The 24,417-nt window shown below is 47.1% G+C and overlaps 2 protein-coding genes and 1 long non-coding RNA gene across 6 annotated transcripts; 2 read left to right on the forward strand and 1 right to left on the reverse strand.

The window, feature by feature from the left end:
* Positions 1-253: 253 nt before the first annotated feature.
* Positions 254-2,076, forward strand: LOC121600359 (zinc finger protein 271-like). Of its 2 annotated transcripts, none has more exons than XM_041928861.1 (2): positions 254-546; positions 610-2,076. In XM_041928861.1, the coding sequence occupies exon 2, from the start codon at positions 656-658 to the stop codon at positions 1,850-1,852; it is 1,197 nt and encodes a 398-aa protein (XP_041784795.1). In that variant the 5' UTR covers positions 254-546; positions 610-655; the 3' UTR covers positions 1,853-2,076. The 2 variants fall into 2 exon arrangements, with proteins under 2 accessions (XP_041784795.1, XP_041784794.1); XM_041928860.1 differs by having other exon boundaries at positions 255-490.
* A 3,303-nt stretch (positions 2,077-5,379) lies between these two features.
* On the reverse strand, positions 5,380-24,230 carry LOC121599128 (Na(+)/H(+) exchange regulatory cofactor-like protein nrfl-1). 3 transcript variants are annotated; one of them, XM_041926668.1, is made up of 3 exons: positions 24,126-24,230; positions 23,464-23,543; positions 5,380-8,501 (listed from the first exon to the last, which is right to left on the reverse strand). In XM_041926668.1, exon 3 carries the CDS (start codon positions 8,233-8,235, stop codon positions 7,315-7,317), a length of 921 nt encoding a protein of 306 aa, XP_041782602.1. In that variant the 5' UTR covers positions 8,236-8,501; positions 23,464-23,543; positions 24,126-24,230; the 3' UTR covers positions 5,380-7,314. The 3 variants fall into 3 exon arrangements, with proteins under 3 accessions (XP_041782602.1, XP_041782603.1, XP_041782604.1); XM_041926669.1 differs by having other exon boundaries at positions 23,464-23,611; positions 24,126-24,214; XM_041926670.1 differs by lacking the exon at positions 24,126-24,230 and adding an exon at positions 23,664-23,733.
* Positions 19,378-19,981, forward strand: LOC121599129. Its single transcript, XR_006005641.1, has 2 exons — positions 19,378-19,559; positions 19,657-19,981. It is a non-coding gene; the product is annotated as an uncharacterized LOC121599129 (long non-coding RNA).
* Positions 24,231-24,417: the final 187 nt, after the last annotated feature.

Below are 24,417 nucleotides of genomic sequence, written 5' to 3' on the forward strand. Positions count from 1 at the left end.
AAAAAACATCGAACACAACAACTCAACGTCAGAATTCAAATGTCAAACGGTTCAATGTGATATCGTAGTTTTATTCCGTTTTTTTCCTATTTAGTATAGATATAATTTATAAATTATTTATGATAAAGATTGTATAGCTCATAAATATCGCAAAAACGTACCAAATAGTGTGAAATAATTAAAAATTCGTTGTCATCCATGCGATCAACAAAATGCGCCACCGAAAGAGCATCCGTCATTCACAGAGCGGGCAACTGTCAACGTGCTCGATTTGTTTGTAAACAATCACATTCCTACGCGCAGTCGCCCAGAACAGGTGGAAAAAACCTCTCAAAAGATGGATAAATCCTACAGACGGCTCAACAGAAAGAACATAAACATGTATCCACCAGTGATCGCTTCTACTGCACATCCCGCAACAGCGGGTTAATCGCCGAATAACGACCACAAAGCAGAGGACGATGGTGTGAACCTCAAACGTGTCGATCATGTGAGTCACGTCCATTTCACACCATTAAAAACCGGAGTAAACAAGGAACTAAATCTGTCTGTGTGCAGGTAAATAAAACATTTCTAGTCTCAACACTCAACAAATGTTTGCCATTTCAGTATGCCGCCAGTCCTCGTCGAACCGTAGCCACTGGTTGGTGGCAGGATGTGTGCCGCCGGTCCGTGTTTCGATTGGTACGCCGATGCGGAGGGCGATGTTTGTGATATGTTGCCGCTGATCACGGTCAACGATAATAGCGTTATCGCCACGGAGGTCACCTTTGATGCGGGTGAGTTTCTACCGCCTGCCGGCGAGGAATTACCGTACGCGACGGACTTTGCCCTGTACGGCGATCATCGCCAGCTGTTTGCGGAGATTAGCGAAGAAAGCGGTGAGCCCCAATCGTACAAAGAAACGCCACAAAGTGTTTTAACTTGCAACGGGTGTAACGTGCAGTTTCAATGCAAAACACACCACACAAGGCATCAGCTTTTGCATCACGGGGATGAGTTAGCCAGCACCAAGCAGTTCGCCAAATGCCGGATGCGATGTCGTCAGTGTGGGGAACATTTCCCATTGGCACAGCAGCTCGCAGATCATCTTGCAGCCCAACATCCTCAGTGCAGCGTGTGCGAATTGTGTCTAGCAACATTCCGTGATCGTGCCTCGCTCGAATGGCATTGGAACTATCATCGATCGAAGAACCAGCATCCGAAAGCACGATACACCTGCGACGTCTGTCAGAAAGAATGCAACAGTTCGAGTCATCTGCATCTACATCGGAAGGTTCATCTGGAGCACAAACCGTATCCCTGTACGTATGGCTGTAATCGTAGCTTCTCCTCGTCCGGCAACCGGCAGAAACATATCGCACGCATGCATACGCACGAAAAGAAGTTCCACTGCGCACAGTGCGGTGAATCGTTTATCTACGCACGACAGCTACACACCCATCGGGAGCGGCAACACGCAGAACTTACCAAGAATACCAACGGTCTTGTCAGATGCGCTCGATGCAAGGATACGTTTGATACGGAGGATGCTTTTCGGCAGCATCTAAAGACGAATAATGGCTGCCTAGAGCTTCGTGCGTTTGAGTGTGTGCTGTGCGCAAAACGCTTCAAGCAAAGCACCCATCTGCGAAACCATCTGCTCACTCACGCAAACGGTGTACGGGCTCATGGTTGTGAGCACTGCTCGAAGCGATTTACACTCCCCGGCGATCTAAAGGTACATCGCCGCACGCACACCAAAGAGAAGCCGTTCCGATGTAATCTCTGCCCGGCTGGGTTCATTGTGGGCAAGCAATTAAATAAGCATCGTGCAAAGGTTCACGGAATAGAGAGCACGCGTAAGGGATGAGGATAAGCGAGGAATTGGCCATAAACAGAAGACAATAAAACTGAAGCTCACGTGTAGCATGATAAGTAGGAATAGAATGACCCACAATCGTACTGGAATTAGATCAGGCAGTTACAAACGCGCCGTCAATTAAATTCAAAGCAATATGACAATAAATCATGAATGTAGTTGAGCCACGTGATTGTATGATCACAATGTATATCAAACGACAGTTTTGAATGTCTACAGCATGATGACTGTGTTTCCCATTAACGTTTGCCACGGTTGCCAAGCAGTGGAAGAGACACATTGGCACCAAATAAGCATCAACAGTGTTGCATCACATGATTTTTGGCAATTGTCGCTATATATAGATGGGTTTCCCATTACCGAAAATGAAACAAGTCAAGGTGCAGCCTAGAGAAGGAAAGTAAGAACATGGCTTGGGGGTTGATGACCCACATCTGGTCGGGGCAAAAACAGTCGCCAAAGTTAAAATGTAATTCAATTACTCTTCTGTATTATTTCCTTTTTCCTTCTCACCTGTCCGAAATGCTGTCCCATCTAATCGCTCGCCATCAGTTGTTCGTTTCTGGGATTCAATTTAAATTCTCTCTCTCTCTTTCTAAACAGTAAAAGCGCGAGGAACGGTATGATTGACCATCACGAACGATTTTCGAAGTCGGCCAGCCGCCAGCCGCTAATTGTACTATCCGCACCACTTCCGGTTGTGAAGGGTCACGTCGCGACGGTGAGAAAGATCGCCGCCTAATTAAATCACCACCTCGCCACCTCCGAATTGATTCGCCTTACCGCGCGCGCGCGCGACTCAAACGCAGGCGAGATGGCGTAAGCGTAAGAAAAGCGGAATATGTAATATGGGTCTAGCCAATGGCATAAGGCCACAGTCAAATTAAAGCCACCAACCAACGATTGGCGGGCAAGTGAAACCGAACCTAAAGCGAGAAGTAAGGGGTAAGCGAGTGCAATCTTCCATGAGTTTAATGAGCCCCAATATTTATCTCACACCTATGCTTGATCTTTGCCCCAAACGAGTCTCTCTCTCTCAACCCTCTCTTCCAAAAAAAAAACCAAGCGCGAAGAATAATTTTCAAATAATCTTCCATAAACGATCGACATAAATCAGTGAGCTTTTTCTCTCTATCTCTCGTTTCTCCACCTCGTTTACAACCCGGTAGAGTTTACCCCTTTTTCGATTACTTCATACTTTTTTGACGGTAACGAAGCCCTGTTTTTTTTTTGGCATGATCACGCAACGATCATTAGGGAGAGCAAGAGAGAGAGAGAGAGAGAGAAACCGTCGGAAAGATAGATGGATTTGGGAACTTTCTTTGTTTGGCACAAGTTTTTTCTTTTTTTGAGTGTAATTTTCCCTCGGTGCAAAGTAATCGTCACTTGTGAATGTTAATTGACATTGTTTAAACTTCAACATTGCTTTGTTGGCTTTAAAAATAGTAAAATTATTAATTAATTTGAATTTGTAGAACAACTTGTTTGAAGCTAATTTAACTGTAATCAGGTCAGTTTAAAATATAAGACATATCAAATAAAATTTTCCTTACTCTACCAAACTAACGATAAGCCCACAAGCACGTGGACTAACCGACCATCTGAACGGTCATAACGCTGGATAGACAATACCATCCGCCGGTGCAATCGAACGTGGGCGACATGGCAATACGATGGAACAACATTCACTTGACGCTCAACAATCGAGCACAACTCTGCCCCAGTCCCCGCGCATCCGCTTTCAAATACGCACCCAACAAGTAATTCTATTCAAAACAATCCTATTCACACCGGAAGCGGGACCGTTTTGTACTCTCGGTTCCCATTTGCCACCCCCCCCCCCCCCCCCCCCGAGCTCACGTTGGGACAGGAATTATCTGTCCGGTAACCGATCTGTCCGAATAATGGGAAGCCATTGGATCCGGTGACACCGTGAACACACGGCAATGTATCGGATTGCCATCTGCTGGAACGGTGGATCACCCGGCAGCAAACTGGATTTTCAGAATATTCAGTTTTTATTGAAAAAAAAACATCTCAGCTATCATGCAATCTAACGTTATCGTTAGCAATCGGTAATCCGAAAATAAAAACCATAAATTCACCATAAAGCACGTGCGCCGCCGAGCGGGATTTATGCGCAAGCGTCCACGTGGCATTTTCAAGGCCACCGCGATGACAGCTGAATGCACATGCATGTGTTGCGCATTTTTATTGCGCCATCCCGCCCTCCAGAGTCCCGAATGCGTGTGTGTGTGTGTGTGTGTGTGTGTGTGTGTGTGTGTGTGTGTGTGTGTGTGTGTGTGTGTGTGTGTGTGTGTGTGTGTGTGTGTGTGTGTGTGGTGTGTGTGTGTGTGGTGTGTGTGTGTGTGTGTGTGTGTGTGTGTGTGTGTGTGTGTGTGTGTGTGTGGTGTGTGTGTGTGTGTGTGTGTGTGTGTGTGTGTGTGTGTGTGTGTGTGTGTGTGTGTGTGTGTGTGTGTGTGTGTGTGTGTGTGTGTGATCACCCCCACGCAAGGGAGTAAACACGTGCGTCGATGTCACCCACCGGCAGTGTTTGTAGAATTAATTTTTAAACGCTTTTTAAACCATCCCACACAACGGAGCACACGGTTGTTGCTACCGGTTTTTATGGTGGAAATTTATCATCACCCAGCTGATGATTCCGGCGGTGATAGCTTTTTTTCGTTGCAATCAAAACCCTAGGATTAATGATAAATGACCGGTCAGTTGAATGTTTTCCTCCGCCATTCGGTTTCACCATTGTTTGCTGGGACGACCACGACGACACCGGGCAACGCGCAAGGAAACGGGCAACGGAGCGTCATCAACAAGCCAGAGAGCCACGATAGATTATCATGCATTCGCAGCGTCTCCTGCCGCTTTTGTAATGGTCGCGTCGTTTTTGCACATCTTGCTACGTCAGCAAACACACAATACGCTACCGTCGCCGCCGCCGCCGCCGCACCTGTCAAACGTGAAATGAATCGCGCGTTGCGCACCATGGCAACACGTGTTTCCATTGTGCACCGGCGATCTTCATGAGCACGCGAGCATGGGGTGTTGGTTTTTTATTCTTCTTAACATATATTTTGCACAGGTTATTCACGTGCGATGTGCAATCGTCCAACCAACCCTGAAACTGAACGCTCCCTTGTCGCGCACACAATGACCATCACACGGGCTTCGGGAGATATTACCCACCCCACCCTCGATCATTCCCTTTTCCGATCACGTTTTGGCCATCATCTCTTGTGCGCTATCCGACTGTCTGGTACCGCTTTTATTTTTAACGCATGGTATGGGGAAGAAGATGAGGCCAATAACACCATATCAGGGCATCGGGTTTACAGGCGGAAGGGATGGCATTCTCGAAGGATTTCCTGGTAACGGATATTACCGCTTATTGGCTTTGTTTCAGTTCATTCACCAAGGATAATGATTCCCATACTTACCATTTAAATGACAATTTCCTACCATTTATTTCTTTCCCCTTTCTTCACAAAACAGACAGCAGCTTCTTCTTACGTCATAAATACTTTATTCTACAACTTATTACACTTTTTTGCATACGTGTTGTGCAAAATCTCTCTCGCAGCATGGTCTTTTTTCTCGCTCTTTATCGACCACCATCCCTTTTTTCTTCTACCGCTCTTTCGTGTCTCTTACAAACTAAAACATTACCACTACTGCACGGCTTCGGCCACACTCTGTGATGACGGGATAGGGGATGCATTTTTCATTTCTTAAAGAGGGCTCTATCTCTCTCTATATGGCTACAAACTAGAAACATTATCAATACAAACTAACCTGTAAACCCTCTGGAAGGTGGAAGCAAACTGATAAAATGCATAAACGAACTGTTGTTTTTCCTCTTTTTTGTGAAAGCGTAATTGCTTCCTCTCTTAACTGCTTGCCACGTGGGAACTGTGGGGAACGGCGGGGAATGGGGATGGGAAAGGTGAGGAACAAATTTTGGCACACGGTGTTCTCCTCGGTTTCTGTTTTGCTCGGTGTGTTTGTCTCTTTTTTGCTGTGTTGTTTTTGCTTCAATACGCGCATAAACGTTGCTTACATTGCTTTGTTTTTTTTTCTACATTGATGTAATATGCTTAACTCTATCAATTACGTTTTACAACAGTAGTAGTATCTTTTTCCTCAATTTTGAACGCTTGGTCAACCGAACGGTGGAATAGATCGCGGTGTGATCACCACACACCAGCCCCCTATCAATGGAATGTGCAAATTGTTTGCGTTGTTCCGCTGTTCTGCGACAACATTAAGAAAATCAATTAATTTGCTCCCATGTAGGGGTGCTTCCCCTTTTCTGCAATGACTGCTGTCCGGTCCCACAAGTGTGTCATGTCACAGAATTCCGCGTCAGTTTGTGTGTGTGTGTGTGAGCTGTGTGGAGCTTATCTATCGATCCGATCACAAAGGAAGGCACTGATAGCGTTATGGAAGAGACATTTTTGTGGTCCCAGTGCCAGTGTGTTATCAAACGGGTACGATGGCCAAGAAAAAGAAGAGAAAACAAAAAACACACAACCCCCTTAACGTAATGCGTGAGTGATATGGTGCTTCGTTTAACTGCGCGTTGCAAAATCAAACTCATTTTCATCGCGCGCCTCGTTGTCACCGATTGGACGCAGACGATAGCAGAGCCGGTGACACGCACACCTTATCGTAGATACGTTTTTGAACGTACGACGACGATTGGGTCTAAAAAAAACATTCCATCCTAGGTGATTTTGGGGGTGGATTGCACAAAGGTCAATCAGAAAGCTATAAATTAGAACACACTATTGCGCGCGCGCAATCAAATTCCCGTGTTGATAAGGACCCGACGAAGCAAACATCCATAAAAATGGTACAGAATCAACCTTCACTTCCGGAATTCCATACCAGATGACGTCTCACGTAAGCAAGCAAATCGTGCTTTTTTGTATCACAACCTCTGCAACGGTTGGCAACGGTTGTTTTGATTACTATTTGCCCACTGCTTCCGCTACTGGATCCGTATTCCAATATCCTAATGCGCACACATACACAAAACCGTTTGAGAAGTGTAAACACTGCCACCCTATGATATGATCGTGCAAACGGCTCCGGAGCTTTAGAATAAATACACACACACAGCTAAGTTTGTGGGTAAATAAAACGGCCACTACCGGCACGCTCAGATGCCTCGCAACAGCTTCCTTCTACAAGTCACTACATCCGGTGCAACTTTCTGTGTGTGTGTGAGAGAGAGAGAGAGAGTGAGATAAGCGACTTTCACTTTCCTCCCTCTGGGGCACGGCGATGATCTCTCCCGTGAATCCTGTGACCCACCTTCACTATTATCCTCTCTGTCTCTCTCTCTCTCTCTCTCTCTGTCTGCTTGTTTGGGTGCATACACGATCTAACACATAAACATCTAACACATTGGACTGTCCAGCAAGACCGCGTGGGCCTTACATTTTCTGTATGATTTCGTACTTTTTGCGCAGATCGCACACCTCGCTCTTGGGATCGTATTTCTTACGCGCGGCCAACTGTGCCCGCATCTCGGCCGCCGTCATCGGCAGGTTCAGCTTCTTGCCCTCGGCCGGTTTGGACGGTTCCGTCGTACCGTTCTGCGTGGTGGCGGTGGCGTTGGTGGGGACCGGTGCCGCCGGCGCAGTACCATTCAGTGCCATCTTCCCGACGGCAGCACCGTCCGTCACGGTCAGCACCTTTTTCGTGTCGTCGATGATCTTCTCCATCAGCTTCGGGTTGGTGTCCGGGGCGGCGCCCGTTCCATTGCCATTGCTGTGGCTGTGGTTGTTGTTGTTGTTGTTATTTACAGCCGTCATGCCATTGGGAGATGCCACCTTCGGTGCCTTTTCCATCTCCACCTTACCACCACCGTTTACCAGCTCCTTCGTGTCCTTTTTCACTCCATTCTCTTTGCCGTTCACACCGCCGTTCTCGTGATGCCCGTTGGTCGTACCGTTGGTAATGTTGTTGTTGTTGTTGATGGACGTCCCGTTCGTAACTGGACCGGCGGCGGCCGCTTTCGCCAGGGCCGCCTTCAGGTCGTTCGCATCGGCCCGCGGATCGATCACCAGCAGGCGCGTCTCGTTCGGCACCGTCTTGATCAGCTCGACCACCTTCTTGTGCGTCTCGGTCGTGATGTTCTGCCCGTTCACCTCGATGATGCGGTCGCCCTGGCGCAGGCCGGCCGATTCCGCCGGCGAACCGTCGTCCACCTTGCCGATGTACTGGCCCGGGCGGCCCTTTTCCGCGTGCAGGTTAAACCCGTACCCGTCAAAGTCGGCCCGCTTCACCACGTGGCAGAGGCGCGCCTCGTACTTCGGGGTGGTCGTCGCACTGTTGCTGTTCTTGGACGACATACTGTGTTTTTCGGGGTGGTCCAATCGATCGAGCTTTCCTCGGCTTATCAAGCGGTGTTGTGGAATGGATGGAGCTGATTGTCACGCAACAACTGCACACGCGCACGAGTCACTCAGTTCTGGCAAACTGCGGGCACGCTACTAAAACCCCTTTAGACACGATCCGCGCCACTATCTTGTCTTGGCGGGGGTCTCTCACGCTCACTGATGGTGTGTCTCTCTCGCTCTCGCTCTCTCTCTTTATCGCCGTCCGGATGTTCCGTTATCTGTGAATGAAATCGAAATCGAAGCGGGGAGAAAAAACGGAAATTTGTTAGTACCATTCCGTGACTGTCGTACGTAAAAATGCACAATTAATCGGCGTACATCGATCGAAGCGCTTCCTCCCTCATTGGTATTCTACCCGAAATGGCAAACAAAAACAGTTGCTCCGTTGCTGATCGTCCGGGACGTGGAGGAGTTCGTCGTGTATTGCAATACGTGAGAGATTTACATGTGTTCTTGAAAGGCTGCTTCCCCCAACCGGAGGCATTCCCCTTCAACAGACAGAGTTAATCGTGCAATAATTGATTCTAAACAAAGGCGTGATGAATGAATAAACGCAACAAATTGGAGGAAAAGTGACTCATCATTTGCATTAAACGATCCTTTGCGCCAAGAGCAAGTGCAACCAAGAGAGCAGCTCGCTCATTGGTCGCTCAGAGAGGCCACCCGGTGCTGTAGTAATTGCACTAAGCAACTGTCATAAAGTACGGCATTTTACAAGCATGGCGGCGGCCACTCCAGATCTAAACACGACCACCCTCTCCTTGCCACTCGTCGTCTATAAATATTTCACATTGCAGAGTGTGACTATTTATTCCATTATTTAATCCCACCCGCCTGTTTAGCGGTGCTCTTGAGGAATGTTAGTCACAATTGTCGTTTATGGATTGCCTTATTGAATCGTTGATTTAGCTTTAAACATGTTATCGCTTGCTCTATTTTTTCCCTTAATTGATCCTTTTGAAATATATTTGGACATGTTGGATTTCTTCTACTGAAGAGTTTCTATCGGAATCTGCCTCTCGCTCATGACACTCTCCTGCATGGAAGGGTTTGCTCGTCTCGCGCGTTAAATAATTCACTATCGCGTGTAATTGATTTACGACCATTTCGGAAGGTCTTACAGCAATAAGCGATGACACAGTGCAATGGGTCGATGGGAAGGAGAGCCCCGTGTGCCCGTGAAGCACACAAATTGTGCTCCAACAAGAATAAGAAGAAGCAGAAGAAGGAGAGGCAAAAGGAAACACACCATAACTGGTTCACTTTTGCCCAAACCGATTACAGTACGTGATGTAGTTGTACTGCGCAGAGCAGCTTCTGTTGCAATCACGTAAGAAATAAAATGCCCCGATATGTTATTATGGAGCGATTGGAGGTTAAGCACAGGTTGGTGTCTATCAGGCAGGCCGGCAGGCAGGCAGGCAGGTGGCACCCAGCTACTTGGTTGGCTCCCTTTTACCACTACCAACACTGTCACGCTTTGGAGAGCCTTGGACAACGGGGTGCAGGCAGGGATTCCTTTCGCGACTTTGAAAGCTCGGCCTTATGCGCGCGCGGGTCATTGCACGCCGCCGCACAGTGATGATGCAGGGGGAGGAGACAAGGCGCAGAATGCATCCGAGTGCGCGCGTTTCTGATCTATTTCTATGATCAAACCTGCCCACTGCCACCTCCACAGCGAGGCCCTAAAGACACGTTGCCTTTCAAACTTCCGGCGCTGCTGCTCGTTTGGCCGGTGTACAAACAACGGGCTATAGTGAGATTACAGCCATTGATAGTACAGTATGCGCACTAAAGCCCCCGAACGCCGAAGTAAATGTGGTCCACAGGAAACGCTGATTAGAAGCGGGGGGCAGCCCTTCGAAGCCGAAGTGGGCGATGCACAAAGAAGTCTTCACGCAATCAGGCCTCCCTCCTCCACACCTAATCAAGGGGCGAATAAAATGCGCCTAGGTGTTTGAAGCAAATCAAACTGGCGGCTGGTGATCGGAAAGGGAGCAGGCATAGCGTCGTCGTCGTCGTTGCAGGTGGTGCGGTACACTGTACGCGCTATGTCATGGTCGCCATTCGAGTGAGGGGAATATCTAATATAGAGAGAGAGAACGAGGTGAGGGAGCGTAACAACATAGCTGAAGATTAATTGCCAGGCTCCTTATATTGAGCAACGCAACCAGAAGCCGCAACTTTGCGAAACTTTTGGGGGCTTTGGAAGAAAATCGATTTCTTGCCACCACACCAAACGGGACAAGGTTGTGAGCATTTGCAAACGGGTTTTTGTTTCTACTTCTGCTGCTGTGTATGTGTTAGAAATAACCGCTTATAAATGCAACGATCGTATGCGCTTGATGTGTACCTTGTCTGAGGGGTGGATGTTTTATGTTCGATTAATATTAATTCTTTATGGAAAGCAATTATTGCAAAAATGTTCATAGTTTATGTCTTTCAATGGACCGACAGATCTCGTTTAGCACTTGTGGCTGTATTTTATCTCTAAATGTGCTACTATTCCCATTCTCCCAAAGTGTTACAACGATACTGCACTTGAACTTTTCCGATAAGCGAAACGCACACACAATGACTTATGGTGCGTAGTAGTAGAAGCACCATAGTACACACCCATACCCACCACTCGTCTTCAAATTCAATCTGTTTATTTTCCAATCTATCAGACCGTGGCAAATTATGAGATAATGTTTTTTAAGCGTGCCGTTACTACTGCGCACAACGAAATAGAATAAATTACGCGTGCATGTGCTTACGCGCAGGAAAATTGAAAACGCGCCTCCAGGATGGAGAGACGCGAGCGGAACAGGTAATTAACATTTTTTGGAATTAATTTGTACATCTTACTTATAATAAATGAGTAGCCGCCAGGAAGGCGAGGTTTGTGCGGGGGTTAGTAAAGAATAGAATTGGGGCCATGTAAGAGATGCTGGTGCTTCTGCTGAAGTTGGTTCCATCTACAAGACCATTTGTACTGTCATTATTGAGCTAGATCAGCAATACAACACTAGACTGGAAAGTGATAGTAAGAGCACATGTTTGTCGGTAACGAGCGGGCAACTATCGGAGTGGCCCCTAACCAATTGCCGTTCCGGGTAAGGTGAAAGGTTACTGGGAGATACATCGGAGGTACGGGAAGTTGTCATGGAAAGTGTTGCTGTTGGGCCGGGCGATCAAGATATGCAATGAGCGGGCTGCCCTCGTTACCGAACAAATGGAGCAACACTTGGCAATTAGCAAAGGAAAGCTGCCGGAGCTGCACTGAACTGGAGGAGTGCCTGAGTCCGATCAAGTGCTGAGATTGAAGGATCAGTACAACTGAAGTAGAAGGTCGCTTTTACCCAAAACCATGCAGGATGTAATGGAATTGGAGTTAAGAATTGTTTCAGTCACTGCAAAACTCATAATTTGATCATTTTGAGCAGAGTCTTTGTAGTACCAAGTCCAGGCTTTGGAAGGGTTGTTTTAATAGGAGTTGGTGGCCTGTAAACCCAATGGTGTACACCAAATGCAACATGATATAGAATTTCTTAATCAAGATATTCAAGATATTGATAAAAACTTTATGAGAAATACGGATGCCTTGAGAATGTCATGACATTGACACCGGGCAGCCTTTTCTCTCTCGTCTGAAACCAGCTGATCTTGCAAAGAAATTGATTTGAACAAGTTAACTCAACATTCCCACACCAGCCAAAGGGAATACAAAAGAGCGTGTTCTGGCACATCCAAATTCCCCAATTAATAATTCCACCCGTCGTTTGAAGTACTCGTTATCTGCGTGCGTGCGTACTAATATCATGCGTGTGCGTGCGCCATCATGTTGACCTGCAAAAATGTGCCATAGCTCAAGGTCTTGTTGCACTGTTGCTGCTGCTGCTGGTTTAGGAATATGCATGAAGCTTTATTTGTTTGTTCCGAAACTAAACCATCCCCCACGGTAGCATCAGCAGGAGAGAAGCCACCCCATTCGGGCGTGATCGATGGCGGTGTGGTGGTGGATACTACCACTACCCTCCTCACTCAGTGCTGCATTCTATTATTTATTCGCAACAAACAAACAAAAAAAAAACTAATTGCTCACATGCGCACGTTCGTCGGCAGTAGGGTGAAGGGTGGCCCAACCCGATCATGATGGATGTACACGCCAGGCCGCGCCAGCGCACGACGCCCCCTTACACAAAAAGCAGCGGTGATGTGGGTATTGCATCGCCCACCCACAGGGAGGCCAAAGAGAAGATGGTTCATGGATTCAGGTGGGAATTGTAAAATAGAAGCAAATGCAAAACAAAAAGTGCACCTTCCATCCTGCCCCTGCACCCGTGGGGCGGATGCACTTTCTCGGCATGGCGTGCCGACTGCAACGTTTGAAGCAGCGAACTGGAAACAATGTGATATGCCGGTTATTTGGGAGGTAAGCAGGCAGGCAGCATAGGTCATGAACGAATCATCTCTCTCGCGCTCCCCATGTTTGCAGCAAGTGGGGCGCTATTGTTTTGCCGTTTTTTTTTACCCGCGCTGCGACCTTACATAAAATTGGTGAGCAGGCAATTCTTCTCTGCTGGTCGACTTCTTGATGTATGTACGGGACACCCAAGAGGCTTGATGGAAGTGAGCAGAGGGAAGATTAATGAGTTTTGTTGATGCTGGGTGGATAATAGATTCGTGAGAAACGTTGAGGGGAAAAAGGCCACAAATTCATACGTTACCGGGGGGTAGCTTTTTAAGGTGAGCTTGTGGCGATTGTGAGTGAACTTACTTGCTCACCATGAAGCTTCTACAAACACCAAGAACATCTCACAAGCGGGATGATTATATCTTACGGTAGCGCTACTAAGCAGAAGATCTGACACTAATTTGAACACTACATTTGTTTTTTACTGCTCAGAGTGTACTAATTGCAACTGCACCCTCAAAGTGCATCTTCTCGATAGACGACGAACCTTGCCTTTTTTGCTGGAAGTTTCTCACAATCTGCAAGCAACCCAAACGGGCACCGAAATGAGCCAAAGCTAGACTCCGCTCTTTCCACACCAGGGAACTAAAAACGGTCACTCCAAATACCTCAATTTTGGTGGAGCGCGTTGCGTTGCACACTGAGCACACGTCAAGATTTTATCCAATTCGCATGCACGCGCGTGCTGTGTGCTGTGGCCACCCGGCATGGTTCGAGGAATAGATTAACATCGTCGCCATCGTTGGAACTTTCCCGCTTCACATCAAAATCCTTATCTCCAGTTCACCGTGCCTGGCGATGCGAATCGTGGTCTCTGGGTGTGGGGTGTGTGTGTAATCGTGCGGTTGATTTTACAACTATTCGTTCAGTTTGTTCGCGGCACTCGGGGATTAGGAAAAAGCAAACACAACATGCCGCCGTTCAAGGGGACTCTCCTCTCGTGTTCGACCTATGCCTATAGATACATTATTGCATTTACTAATTTAATCTCACTCCCACCTGAGCTCGGGGCGAGGCGGGAAGCTTAATAATTGCTACCATTGGTGGTGTTTGCCTTGTGCGAGATGTCTTTAATGTTCTCTCCCCGTTTGTTTGTTTTTGGCAAGTGAAGAAGTAGGAGGTTTGTTAAATATTTTGTCACTGAGATGGTTGGCACGTTTGTCGGTTAGATAATGCCACCCCACCTGGCGACCCCCCACTGGCGAGCCCGCACCGATTGCAGTGCGAATGTTTGTACAATATCTGATGGTGGCTCTTTCCCCTTCGCGCTGGTGGAGTTTGTTTTAATTTTGCAATTTGCCGAGACTTTTACTTTTTCCACCATCGGGTGGCTAGGCTTGCTAGCTCATGAAAGGAGAGCCTTTATTCGGTTCAATAACTCGATAAGTGAAGCGTTATCGGAGCGGTTTATTTTTGGCAAGATCTTTGCGACGTATTTATGCCCCACATGCAGACCCTGAGGAGAGGTCAGTAACAGTTGACTCACTTCGTAACCCGTCCCCCTGCGCACAAGATGAATTACCTCATCAATCAGTAAAGGGCAAAAATATTCCAATCAATTACCATTCCATAAACATACACACACACGGAGTGCTAATCGCAAATATTGCCAACACGTACATGAGATCATCATCATCCGCTTGCCAGAGGCACAATAATACAACAAGACGGATGTATCTAGCACCCCCCAACTTACAAACGCGAAGGCTTTGTGAAGGTCACGATCATCCTCTTCCTGCGTTCGCCACACGAAAGGAAATGGACGTTTATGTATAAATCAAATAAAAACACACACAAAAAACCTTCCAAATCAATCGACAGGAAGAAACGTTTAGAACAAAATAAAAGGTTCGTCGCTTGCGTCGCTGATCGGTTGTTGAAACAGATTGAATTTAAAAGGGGATGTGAAGCATTAATCTTGCTTGTAAAGAGTCGTCTTTTCCACATGCAACCGCGATTGTCACAACACGATAACAAAAAGGTAGCGAGATATATGGTGAGAACAATCGTGAAAAGAGTAAAGAATGGAAAAATAAATCTTAACACAGCGTAAAATGGAAAATTCTCACCCGTTTCTCATCCATTTCCGATACACGATCGTAACGAATAATAATAATAAATGACCGGAAACGGTTTTCACCACTTGAGTGTGTGTATAACCGACCGTCAGGATGTAAATGCGCTTGGTATGTGTTCATACCCTGTCCGATGTTTCGAAAGTCCGACAGTTGGTCAGGTTAGTCTTATCGAATCGAGCAAGCAGCAGCAGCAACACAAGCAACATTTTAATAAACACGTCCAGGTAAACAACATCGCTCAATATGGCGAAGGCGGAGAAAACCGGCATCATACACAGACACACAGACACGAAGCGATAAAAATTTAACGCCACTTTTGCACTTTTTTGCGCGTGTCAACTTCACCGCCGGGCTGTCGATTAACCGAACCACCGGATGGTGGTGGTGGGGAGGAGCAAGAAATCGGAAATATGTTCTTTTTTTTACTGCTCCTCTACTACACGTCATGCCGGGGTGTTGCTAGTTTGCCGATAAGCGTTTAAGACGATCGTGTACACTGAGCGGCAGTGCAACACGGGGCAGATGAAAACAGCGGGTAGATTTGTTATTTGTTTGTCATTATATCAGTGAGTGGTTTACTCTCTCTCTCTTTTTCTCTCTTTGTGTCGTGTCGGTTTCCGTATGCGGATGTTGTCGAAGGAAGTACTAGTTAAGACGTAATGGTTTGCATTGCACCGAATCACATCTCACGATCGTCATGCGATGCGTGTTATATGGCGTTATTGCTTATCAACGTGGAGACCACCGCGTAGTGTAGTGTGACAAGCGATCAGACTTTTCGCCACTACACACACAGGTCACGGGTTCAAGTCTACTTTCTTCGCGGGAACACACTGGAGCGCGCGCGCGTGCATTCTCTCCGTGTAATATGTGATTGTGTTCTGCTTAATTCATCGCAATTAATCACGCATACGATCTTCAAAAACAGGAAAAATCATTCGACTAAAACAATGACACAAGCACATCTTTCTTCGCACCTTATATGACTCACTCAGCTATTTCGTGCAGAGGGGCATCTCTCTATCTCTATGTATGCTAAGCACAAGTCTCTCTCTATATTTAAATCCACCAATGCCGCTCCAATTTCCTTTACACACCATCACCCAACTGTGTTTTATTGCACTTGCGCCAGAGCACACACAGCAGCCGGAACCGGTGTGCTCTTGCGATGTCGCATTTGCTGCCGCCACCGCTGCCGCTCTGGTGCAATAAGTGTGTGATATAATTAGCAAGCCCATGTGGGAAGCAAATAAGTGTACTACCGTTGTGACTAATGATTTGCCTGGATTAAGAGGTGAAAGTGGCTTCACGAAGACATACCGCTCGATCGCACGCGCAGGGCACCGAAGCCGAAGCCCGGCAAGACTTGCACCAGTTTTAGCGCAAATGATTGGAAGAATGCTGCTGGTTGAGTGTCGAAATTAGCTTGCCTCGTTGTCTCGATCGATCACACACACATCTCGCCTGGTGGCCAGACGAACCAACGTGCTAGGGGAGAGCTACTGCAGCTGAACAAACTGAACTATTTACGAGCACACAAAAGGTTGAGCGCTGTATTTCAATCAACTACTGCTTGCTACTGTTCCCAAATGCGAGAGAGCTTTAAAGATGCCATGGAATGAATAAAAATAGTCTTTTACATTCAAGATATTTAATTTTAGACCCTCTCTTTTCCATATTTGATTCTATTACATAAGATCTCATTACTTCATTGCACACGGCAACAACAAAAGCCTTTGCCTTCGTCTTTTAAGATGCACTCCAAAAATTGCATCTCTCCACCTTTAGCCACAACATTCCATCGTTCGGCCAACAGGTTTTGTCTCTCCCCTGTATCTTTCTCTCCTTCTCTCTCAGGTTCCTTCACTTCCCATTCCAATCGGTTGGACCCCGTTGTCAGGCAAAAATTATCGTCATAGCACGAATTCCTGCGGTGCATTGTTGTGGTGGTGGTAGTAGTAGTAGTAGTAGTAGCAAGATATGATCACCGTCAAGAGAGTGACGTGATCTTCGTCGCCAGAGCACGTAATCGAATCCCTTCCTCCCCAGCGCGTCTTGGAAGATGCGCCACAAAACGGAACTCCCGAGATTGTGCGGAGCCGCGACCGTTCCAAGGTTACGCTGTGCGGGCTAACGATCATCAGCAGCAGCAGCGTGATGGGTTTTTGCCCATCATCCACTCTTCCTTCTCCTCCGGGATGCCGATACGAGATCTTGACGGCGATTAAAACGCGCGCCACATTTTGACGATGACCTAACGCTAAGAAGCTCGCTGTGTCATCCCTGAAGGTTAGGCCAATATTAGGACCCTCGCCGTTCAATCGCACATCCGTCCATCAGACACAACGATGACGAAGCATCGGAAAGGGGGGGGGGGGAATGATGGAAATGTTGGCTGAAAGTGGCTAATCAGTGACATGCGACAGGAAAATGCGCAAGAAAAGTACACAGTCGTCCAGTGTTGTGCCCAATTGCCGGAGATTTTCTTTGTCTTCTCCCTTCAACCAGGCGGCTAATTAGTCGTCCAGAGTGGAAGGGTTGCTTCTGGTTTCTGTAGATGACGTGCCGTGTAATCACACCGGTCGGACCAGAGGAGCGTGGGTTTGTGATTTTTCTGCACCAACACTCGCAGCATGTGTACCGGCCGTACTACACCAAAGCGAACGGTTTTGTTCAGCAGCAAACAAATTGAAAGCAATTGGGAGCAACAGAAGAACCGGGATCGAAGTGACGCCGTGAGCGCCATCAACCATGGCCGGCGTGCGGACACCGTCGCTTCAAGCGTGACGCGCGTTCCAGTATTCCTGCCTGGGTCACACAAAGGCGACGGACGGTGCTCTGTAGCGGTCAGCAGAAGCAGAGAGCAACAATCGAGGAGGATTGATGTAATTCTTTCCGATTTTCTCTGCAACGAAAAGCAAAACGGAGTACGCAACAAGTCTTTTCCTCACATCCGTTCTTCTTGGGAGTTGCAAGCGCCTTGTTGGGTTGGATGTGTGTGAGTAGGATGCCCACATGAGCCTACCCACCGCGATCCTCTCAAACCCTCAAAAGCCTCCAACTCGGTGGTAGGCGTGACGCATCAAGAAAGAAAAAAAACGATGAGACTTCTCCCCGATTGGAGTCGGAGCTAGAGAGACTTGAAGACTTCGCTTTCGTCGGTCACAAACCGGTTCCTTCGTACCGGAGAAGGGACGTAGTGTGTAGGTTTGGTGGATGTTTATTGCCATCATATACCTCACACATACGTGTAGGTCGTTCGATGCCATAACCAAACACACACGCACACGCACACATAAGCAATGTTCCTTGAGGACAGAATGGAAAACAAGATGCAGCATTGCATGGTATTCTCGCTTCTCGTACCTATATGGTTCTCGATCGCCTCGAGGGTACGTACGGGGGTACGGCGAATCAGGTCCTGAACTTTGTGTACTGATCTTCATGCTCTGGACACGTTGAGGATGCGCCGGATACACGAACCGTGTCATTGGCTCTCAGGCCCTGGGCGCACGGTGTTGTTCGTGACTGCGCGATGCGCACAGAGATAGAAAAAACAGAACCGTAGTTCCTCTACGGAGGATTATTGCCGGCCAAAACACTCTGCTGCAATTTGTACCCCGTCGGGAGAGTTGCGATCGCAGCTTAGAAAATCTCGTCCGAGGTCAATAGCTCTTGGCTAGGAGGAACATCCTAAGGGCGAACATAAGATGGAAAGACTTCAACGAGCGTTAAGAGGAAAGCTTCGTTCTGAAGGTTCTATTCCCTTGTCGGTTCTAACGATGCGGTGTGTCATAAACAGTTTAAAATGCCTCTTTTTATTACACATTCAGTATAATCTATTGAACCCGTAGCAGATGAGAGGTTCGGGTATTAATATTGAAGGAAATTGGAGAATTCTGAATAACCCATTTGAATGTCTGATTCTGTTTTATTGTTTGGGACAGCTCTGGGAGGAAAACAAGTTATCGAGCTTCGGAAATATCTTTGCAGTAAATTAGGATGTCCCACACGTTGCACTGGAGAGATCATGGATTAAAGAGGCCTTTTGTTGAGTTCTTCTTCTAACCTTAATTCTCCACGATCACAACCAGGTTAGAATGCTACAAGATCCCTTGGAAATCTTAATCCTCCTTTATTCATGATTTTCCACCATACCTACTTCACGTTAATTGTTTCCCATTTTTACTTTCACTTTTAAAACTCCCCGGCTAATCCATTACCGTGGGTTCACCTTTCGGCTTTGTTTACCCTTTTGCCGGTCGAAAAGCTGAGAGTTTCGCCCTCCGTTTTTAACCACCTGACTCTGACTGATCTCATGATCAGCTGATCTCCGAACCGCGAACGCACACCTGCTAATGAATTTGATCATTTAGCCTCATTACGTCGGACCGAATGAACGGAACGGTGAATTTTATCGCCTGCATCACAAATTCGAAACCAAACCGAATTCAAAACGACCTTCCAAAGCGGTTGGTGCCGAAAATGCACTCCTTCCTCCCTCCCCGTCTCCAAGTCCATAATGTATCATAATCGCACATTAGGCAGAGCAGAGGCTGAGCTAATAGGATTATCCAAGCAAGCAATATCTGTGTGTGTGCCTAGCAACCAAGAACCTCGAGGGTAGTACAATTCGGAGCACCATTTAATCAAGGCTGCACTGAAGCATGAGACACTTTGCCCATAATGTGCGTGGCTGTTTGCTTCCGTGCCGGAATCTCGCGGCCTGATTCGCCGTGGTGAGTAAAGTTATTCAAACCGAAGGAATTAACTTGTCCGCGGCTGTTTAGTTTGCGAACGTGTGCCTTTTTATTTCTTCTTCTCTAAACCCACAAGACCAAGCGTGCATTTTGTGTGAACTTGAAACAAAATAAAATGGACCAGCGGGGCTGGTTACGGAGAGTATTGGTTCCGTAATATTTAGTCGCAGCAAGGTGGTGGTGATGCTTTTCGAAGGGCAGGAGGGCGCATTTGCCTTTGGTCACGTCTCTGTTTCGTTTCCGCCACACGCTGATGGTGATGGCCGTGGTCCCGGTTCGCATTTTCAATTCATCTAGCGTCGATCTTGGACAACAGAGTAGCAGATGAGACTGAGGAAGGCAAAAAAACACAAACGCTCTAAACAAATAAAGGCCCCGATCAGCGCGGCATGACTTTTTAATTTGATCGTTTTTATTCAGCGAACGAAATCGAACCGTTAAATATCCGGACTCTGGGGAGGGGGGACAAAAAAGACCCCAGTTCGGAAGTAGTCGATACCGCAGATTGGGTGACCTTAATTTTGCCTACCGTCCCGGTCAGAACATGACGCGGATGACAGTTTGATGGACGGCACCCTCTGGGAAGGGGACCCTCGTCGTTTGGTGGTGGGCGATTTGCGTGCCGGAATTTGCTATCAAATGGACATTAGGCGTGGGATTACGGGGGTGCAAGAAGGGATATATTTTGGCAGCTAAATTGGTTGACATTGAATGATTGAGCGGGTGCGATCACCTCTCCGGGAAACCTACCAGAATGGTTATAATACATTGTTTACACGGCAGTAGCATGCCGTTGGATGTCAATCGATCTGCCCCGACAACAATCAACACATGACTCACCAGGGTGGCGGAAACCGCGGGACCGAATCGCTAGAATGCCCTTTAACACAAGTAGCGAGAAGAATACTAATGAACGTGCCGCTGCTGTAAATATGTTGTGCTAGAGAATCGTTTAAACCCTACCCATGTGCCCTGCTTCCTGATGTCGTCTCACTTTGTAATTTGCTTTAATAATTCAAGTTCGATTTTATTACACTTTTTTCTTGGAATTTCCTGCCTTTTTCATCCCCCCAAAAATAGAACCACCAGACGATCGATGACCGATTGCGGACCAACAAAAACCCAGGCCCGGATGACGTAATTTGATCATCAACTTGTTCTCTCATGCATTGGCGCAGTGTGGAAGACGCCGAGGGACCAAAATAACGCAAAAAACCAGCGTCACTCGCCAACGTGAAAGAAAACATACACATTCTCCCCATCATATGTCCGGTTCAAAGCGCCTTTCGAGCGCTGAAGTTATTGCGACGTATTTCTCCGGCCGACTACGATCGATCTTCGTATGGAGATGTTTATTGGGGGTCTCTGTTTTATCAGCGTCACCGATGGCTGCAACCGTAGTATGTCATGGGACGACGAAAACAGTTTATAGTTAGCTACTGGAAAGCCGTCATGGGAAACGGGTCAATCAACGGGGACGAAAACATTGAACGTTTATGCAGACGAAACTGCCAAAAACAACGATCCAAAATAATATGTGTCTGTACACCAGATGTCCGGGAGGGACAACTCATTGGATGGGAAAGTCCAACCAGTCCCCCGAGAGGGCTAAATAGTTTCGGTGTTTTCTTTGCATGTTTTTTAGCTGAACTTTGACTGATAACTTCGATCGATACACGATCAATTTCGTATGACCGCGACACATTATAATATCGCCTGGCCCATGTCATTCAGGTGCTGTCGAAGTTGTGTTTGCACTTTCATCCGCTCTGGACTTGACGGGGATCTTCGAAGAAGACCGAAAAGAAGCGGTGCTTGTAAGAAACTTGACCACACTTTCGAACAAACGTTGGTCCCACTCCCTCGTGAAGGGGGCCATTATTTGGACCTGTAGCTTTCCTCTTACCTCACGCGCTTTCAAATAAGTTGCAATCCAAAAAAACACAGACCCAGCATTCGGAGACATCAAACCATGGCAAGCGCGCGCGCTCGCGGAAAACCTGCCCCGAAAGCAACCTGTGCAACCACCAGGGGGAAATCATTACATGATCAAGCATTTCCCTGTACCACTCACTGCCCAGTGCCTCCCAGCAGCAGCAGCAGCATGCCAATTTCTATTGCTCAGCAAACCTGAAGCTTTGCGTAAAAAAGCCCCGAAACGTTGCGCATTTTACGTCTGTCGCTCTTCTCGGGGCGAATTTCAACAGACAGGGCGAGTAGTGGTGTAGTTGGAGACCGCAGCACAACCTGTCACAACGCAGTACTACTACCACGAGAACGGGTTAGCTCACACAGCAGCAGCAGCAGCAGCTTCATAGCAGGCCGACCGGGCAGGTTGCTGTTGCTTACGAGATTTGAAGGAAACGAACAGTTTCACGCGCGACGACCGTGCTTCCAGAAAGATCTTGCGCCCCCAAAACACGTGACGCGTGTGATCATGACTAGAATTAAAGGCATTGGATGATGATACCAGCATCCTCCCGACACTCCACTGTGTGTGACCAAGTATGTTTCTTTTTTTCTATCTTTAATTTATATCTTCAGTTTCTAGTTCCTTCTGTCTGTTGTTGTTGCAGCTGCTGCCTACGGCCCCCGTTGGTGACACATTATCGTGTTTCGATTGCGAAGTTTCGCGTATCGCTGATAAATATGGATGAAAACACATTCGCTCCGCCTATCTACACGGCGGTGCTGCCTCAACAACAACCTTCCCGCCCTCCGGGGGCAGGCGTCAAGGGGAAGGTGTTCCCAGGCCCTCACACCCAACCTGTGTTCTTATCGAGCAAAATTTGCACTTTGTTTGGTCCCTTGGGGCGCTCAGTCGAGATCGAAATCATTTTCGGGGACACAACCAGCAGCAACAATAATACAAGCACACCCGGTTGTTGTGTGGTGGCTGCCCGTGAAGGTGGACGACACGTGACGGCGCATTTTGGACAAGCGGGACAGACAGGAAAATCCAGTTCCAAAACAGCAGGTGTGATGACCTTGCTTGATGGTGCGAAGGAGCGGTCAGGTTAACAAAAATGTCAGGCTTTCTAGCCCAGTTTGCTGGACGTATGCTGGCGCGGGTGGGGACTTGCTTTAAGCTTCTAAAAGCTGATGCGATAAAGCACAAACACAGCTCATGATGATAAAAAATTCTGCACCTTTTGTAAGTTGCAAATTGGAAGTGACATTCCCTGTGATGCACACGGTCACCATATTCATTGGTCAAAAAACCTGTGAAATGAGCCTAATGATGCTTAATTTGATAAGCTCGCGCAGCACGCGGGAATGTTTAATCGAGCTGTTAGCACTCCAACAGCAAGGCCTGAATCATTATTGAACAATGGACGCGCAGGGTGTTGTATGTCGTCTTCCTGGGTGTACAGTTTTCCTAAAAAATTCCACGATTTGTTGGCGGAACGGAATGCGCAAAAAGCTGCATCGGTGGCGCGCTTGCTCGCGTAACAGTTTTGCCCTACGGTCACGTTCAACGCTTAGAGATGGCGCACGAGACTACACAACCGAAGGGCTGGTCGCGACGATCACCATCAGAGGCCTCAATCGGGCAAACAAGTGTCATTTGTTCTGCGTTGTCCCGGACCTCACCGGGCACGTACGCATTGTGCCGGTGTTGTGCATGTGTTGGGCGGCCCAACAACGAGCGCTTTTGCAACTGGAGCCGAACATTCTTGCCACTCTCAAGGTCTTGGTGGTCCGTCTCGGCACCGGGGCGACCAGCACCCGAAAAGTGTTCCTGTTTTGAGACGGGAAAACTTGTTTACATTTTTTTTTCGTGGATGACCTTGATCATTCCAATCCCCAAATCGTTCGACATTGCATATAGATGGCGAATTTGCTTCTAAAATTAGAAATTATATTAAGGTTGATTTCTTACCTCTGTATTCTTTATATAAATGCGATGACTTTTGTGTTGTCGTTCACTTGGAGGTCACTTTATCACCAAATTAATTGTAACTGCAAGATAAAATTGATAAATCGTGGTAATTAAACTGCACTGGTACTACACTGATCGCAGTAGATCGCTGGAAAATAGTGAATAGGATATACTACAAACAAGTTTTATAGAACGCTCACTTCGAACAAGATCATATAAACCATCTGGAAATCACTAATTCACACCCTAGTAAGGATCACTTCGCAAAAAGCAAAAATACCGTCAACATGGACCGACGTTCACTCTTGTAAATCACACCGAAAACTGCCAATATTCTGTGATTACAGGTTAAATTAACATCTTCTTCCTTCGTTTTGTTGGTGTTTCTTTTCTCTCGCCTCTGAACTCGTTTCCTGCAAGCTTCAACCTGAGGCTGCTCCAGAAGGATGGCAGGTGAAAAAGGAAGCCCAAGAGCACGATATCACGGGAAGAGAAAGAAACCTCTCGCCTTAAGGGGCCCTGCTTGGTAGACCTTTTATACACTTTAGTAAACAACTAACACAATTATTATCAACACTTTATGGAATTTTGTCACATTTCCACCTCTTTTATAAAGAGTAAATATAAATCTGCTTCAAACACAATGGGGAAACCGCACTCACCGTCTAGGAGAACCACCTGGAATATACAACCGTACCGTAGGTAAGCAACAACTTCAACTGACTCCCTTCGCTGTGGGACCGTTCGTCTTCAAACGTAGAAAAACATGCTGCTAGGGATGGGCGAGTATTCCCAACAATCAGTTCGTACTTGTTGCTCGAAATCGTGGATTATTTATCCAATATGTTCGAGCAGTTGTTTACTCGATTATCGACACAGAGGTATATGCGGGTAAAGAAACTTGCAGGTTTAATGTAGCAACCAAAACATAAAAAAGTCTAGGATAGTAGAGAC

Source organism: Anopheles merus, chromosome 3L (assembly GCF_017562075.2).
Source record: "Anopheles merus strain MAF chromosome 3L, AmerM5.1, whole genome shotgun sequence".
NCBI classification, from domain to species: domain Eukaryota; kingdom Metazoa; phylum Arthropoda; class Insecta; order Diptera; family Culicidae; genus Anopheles; species Anopheles merus.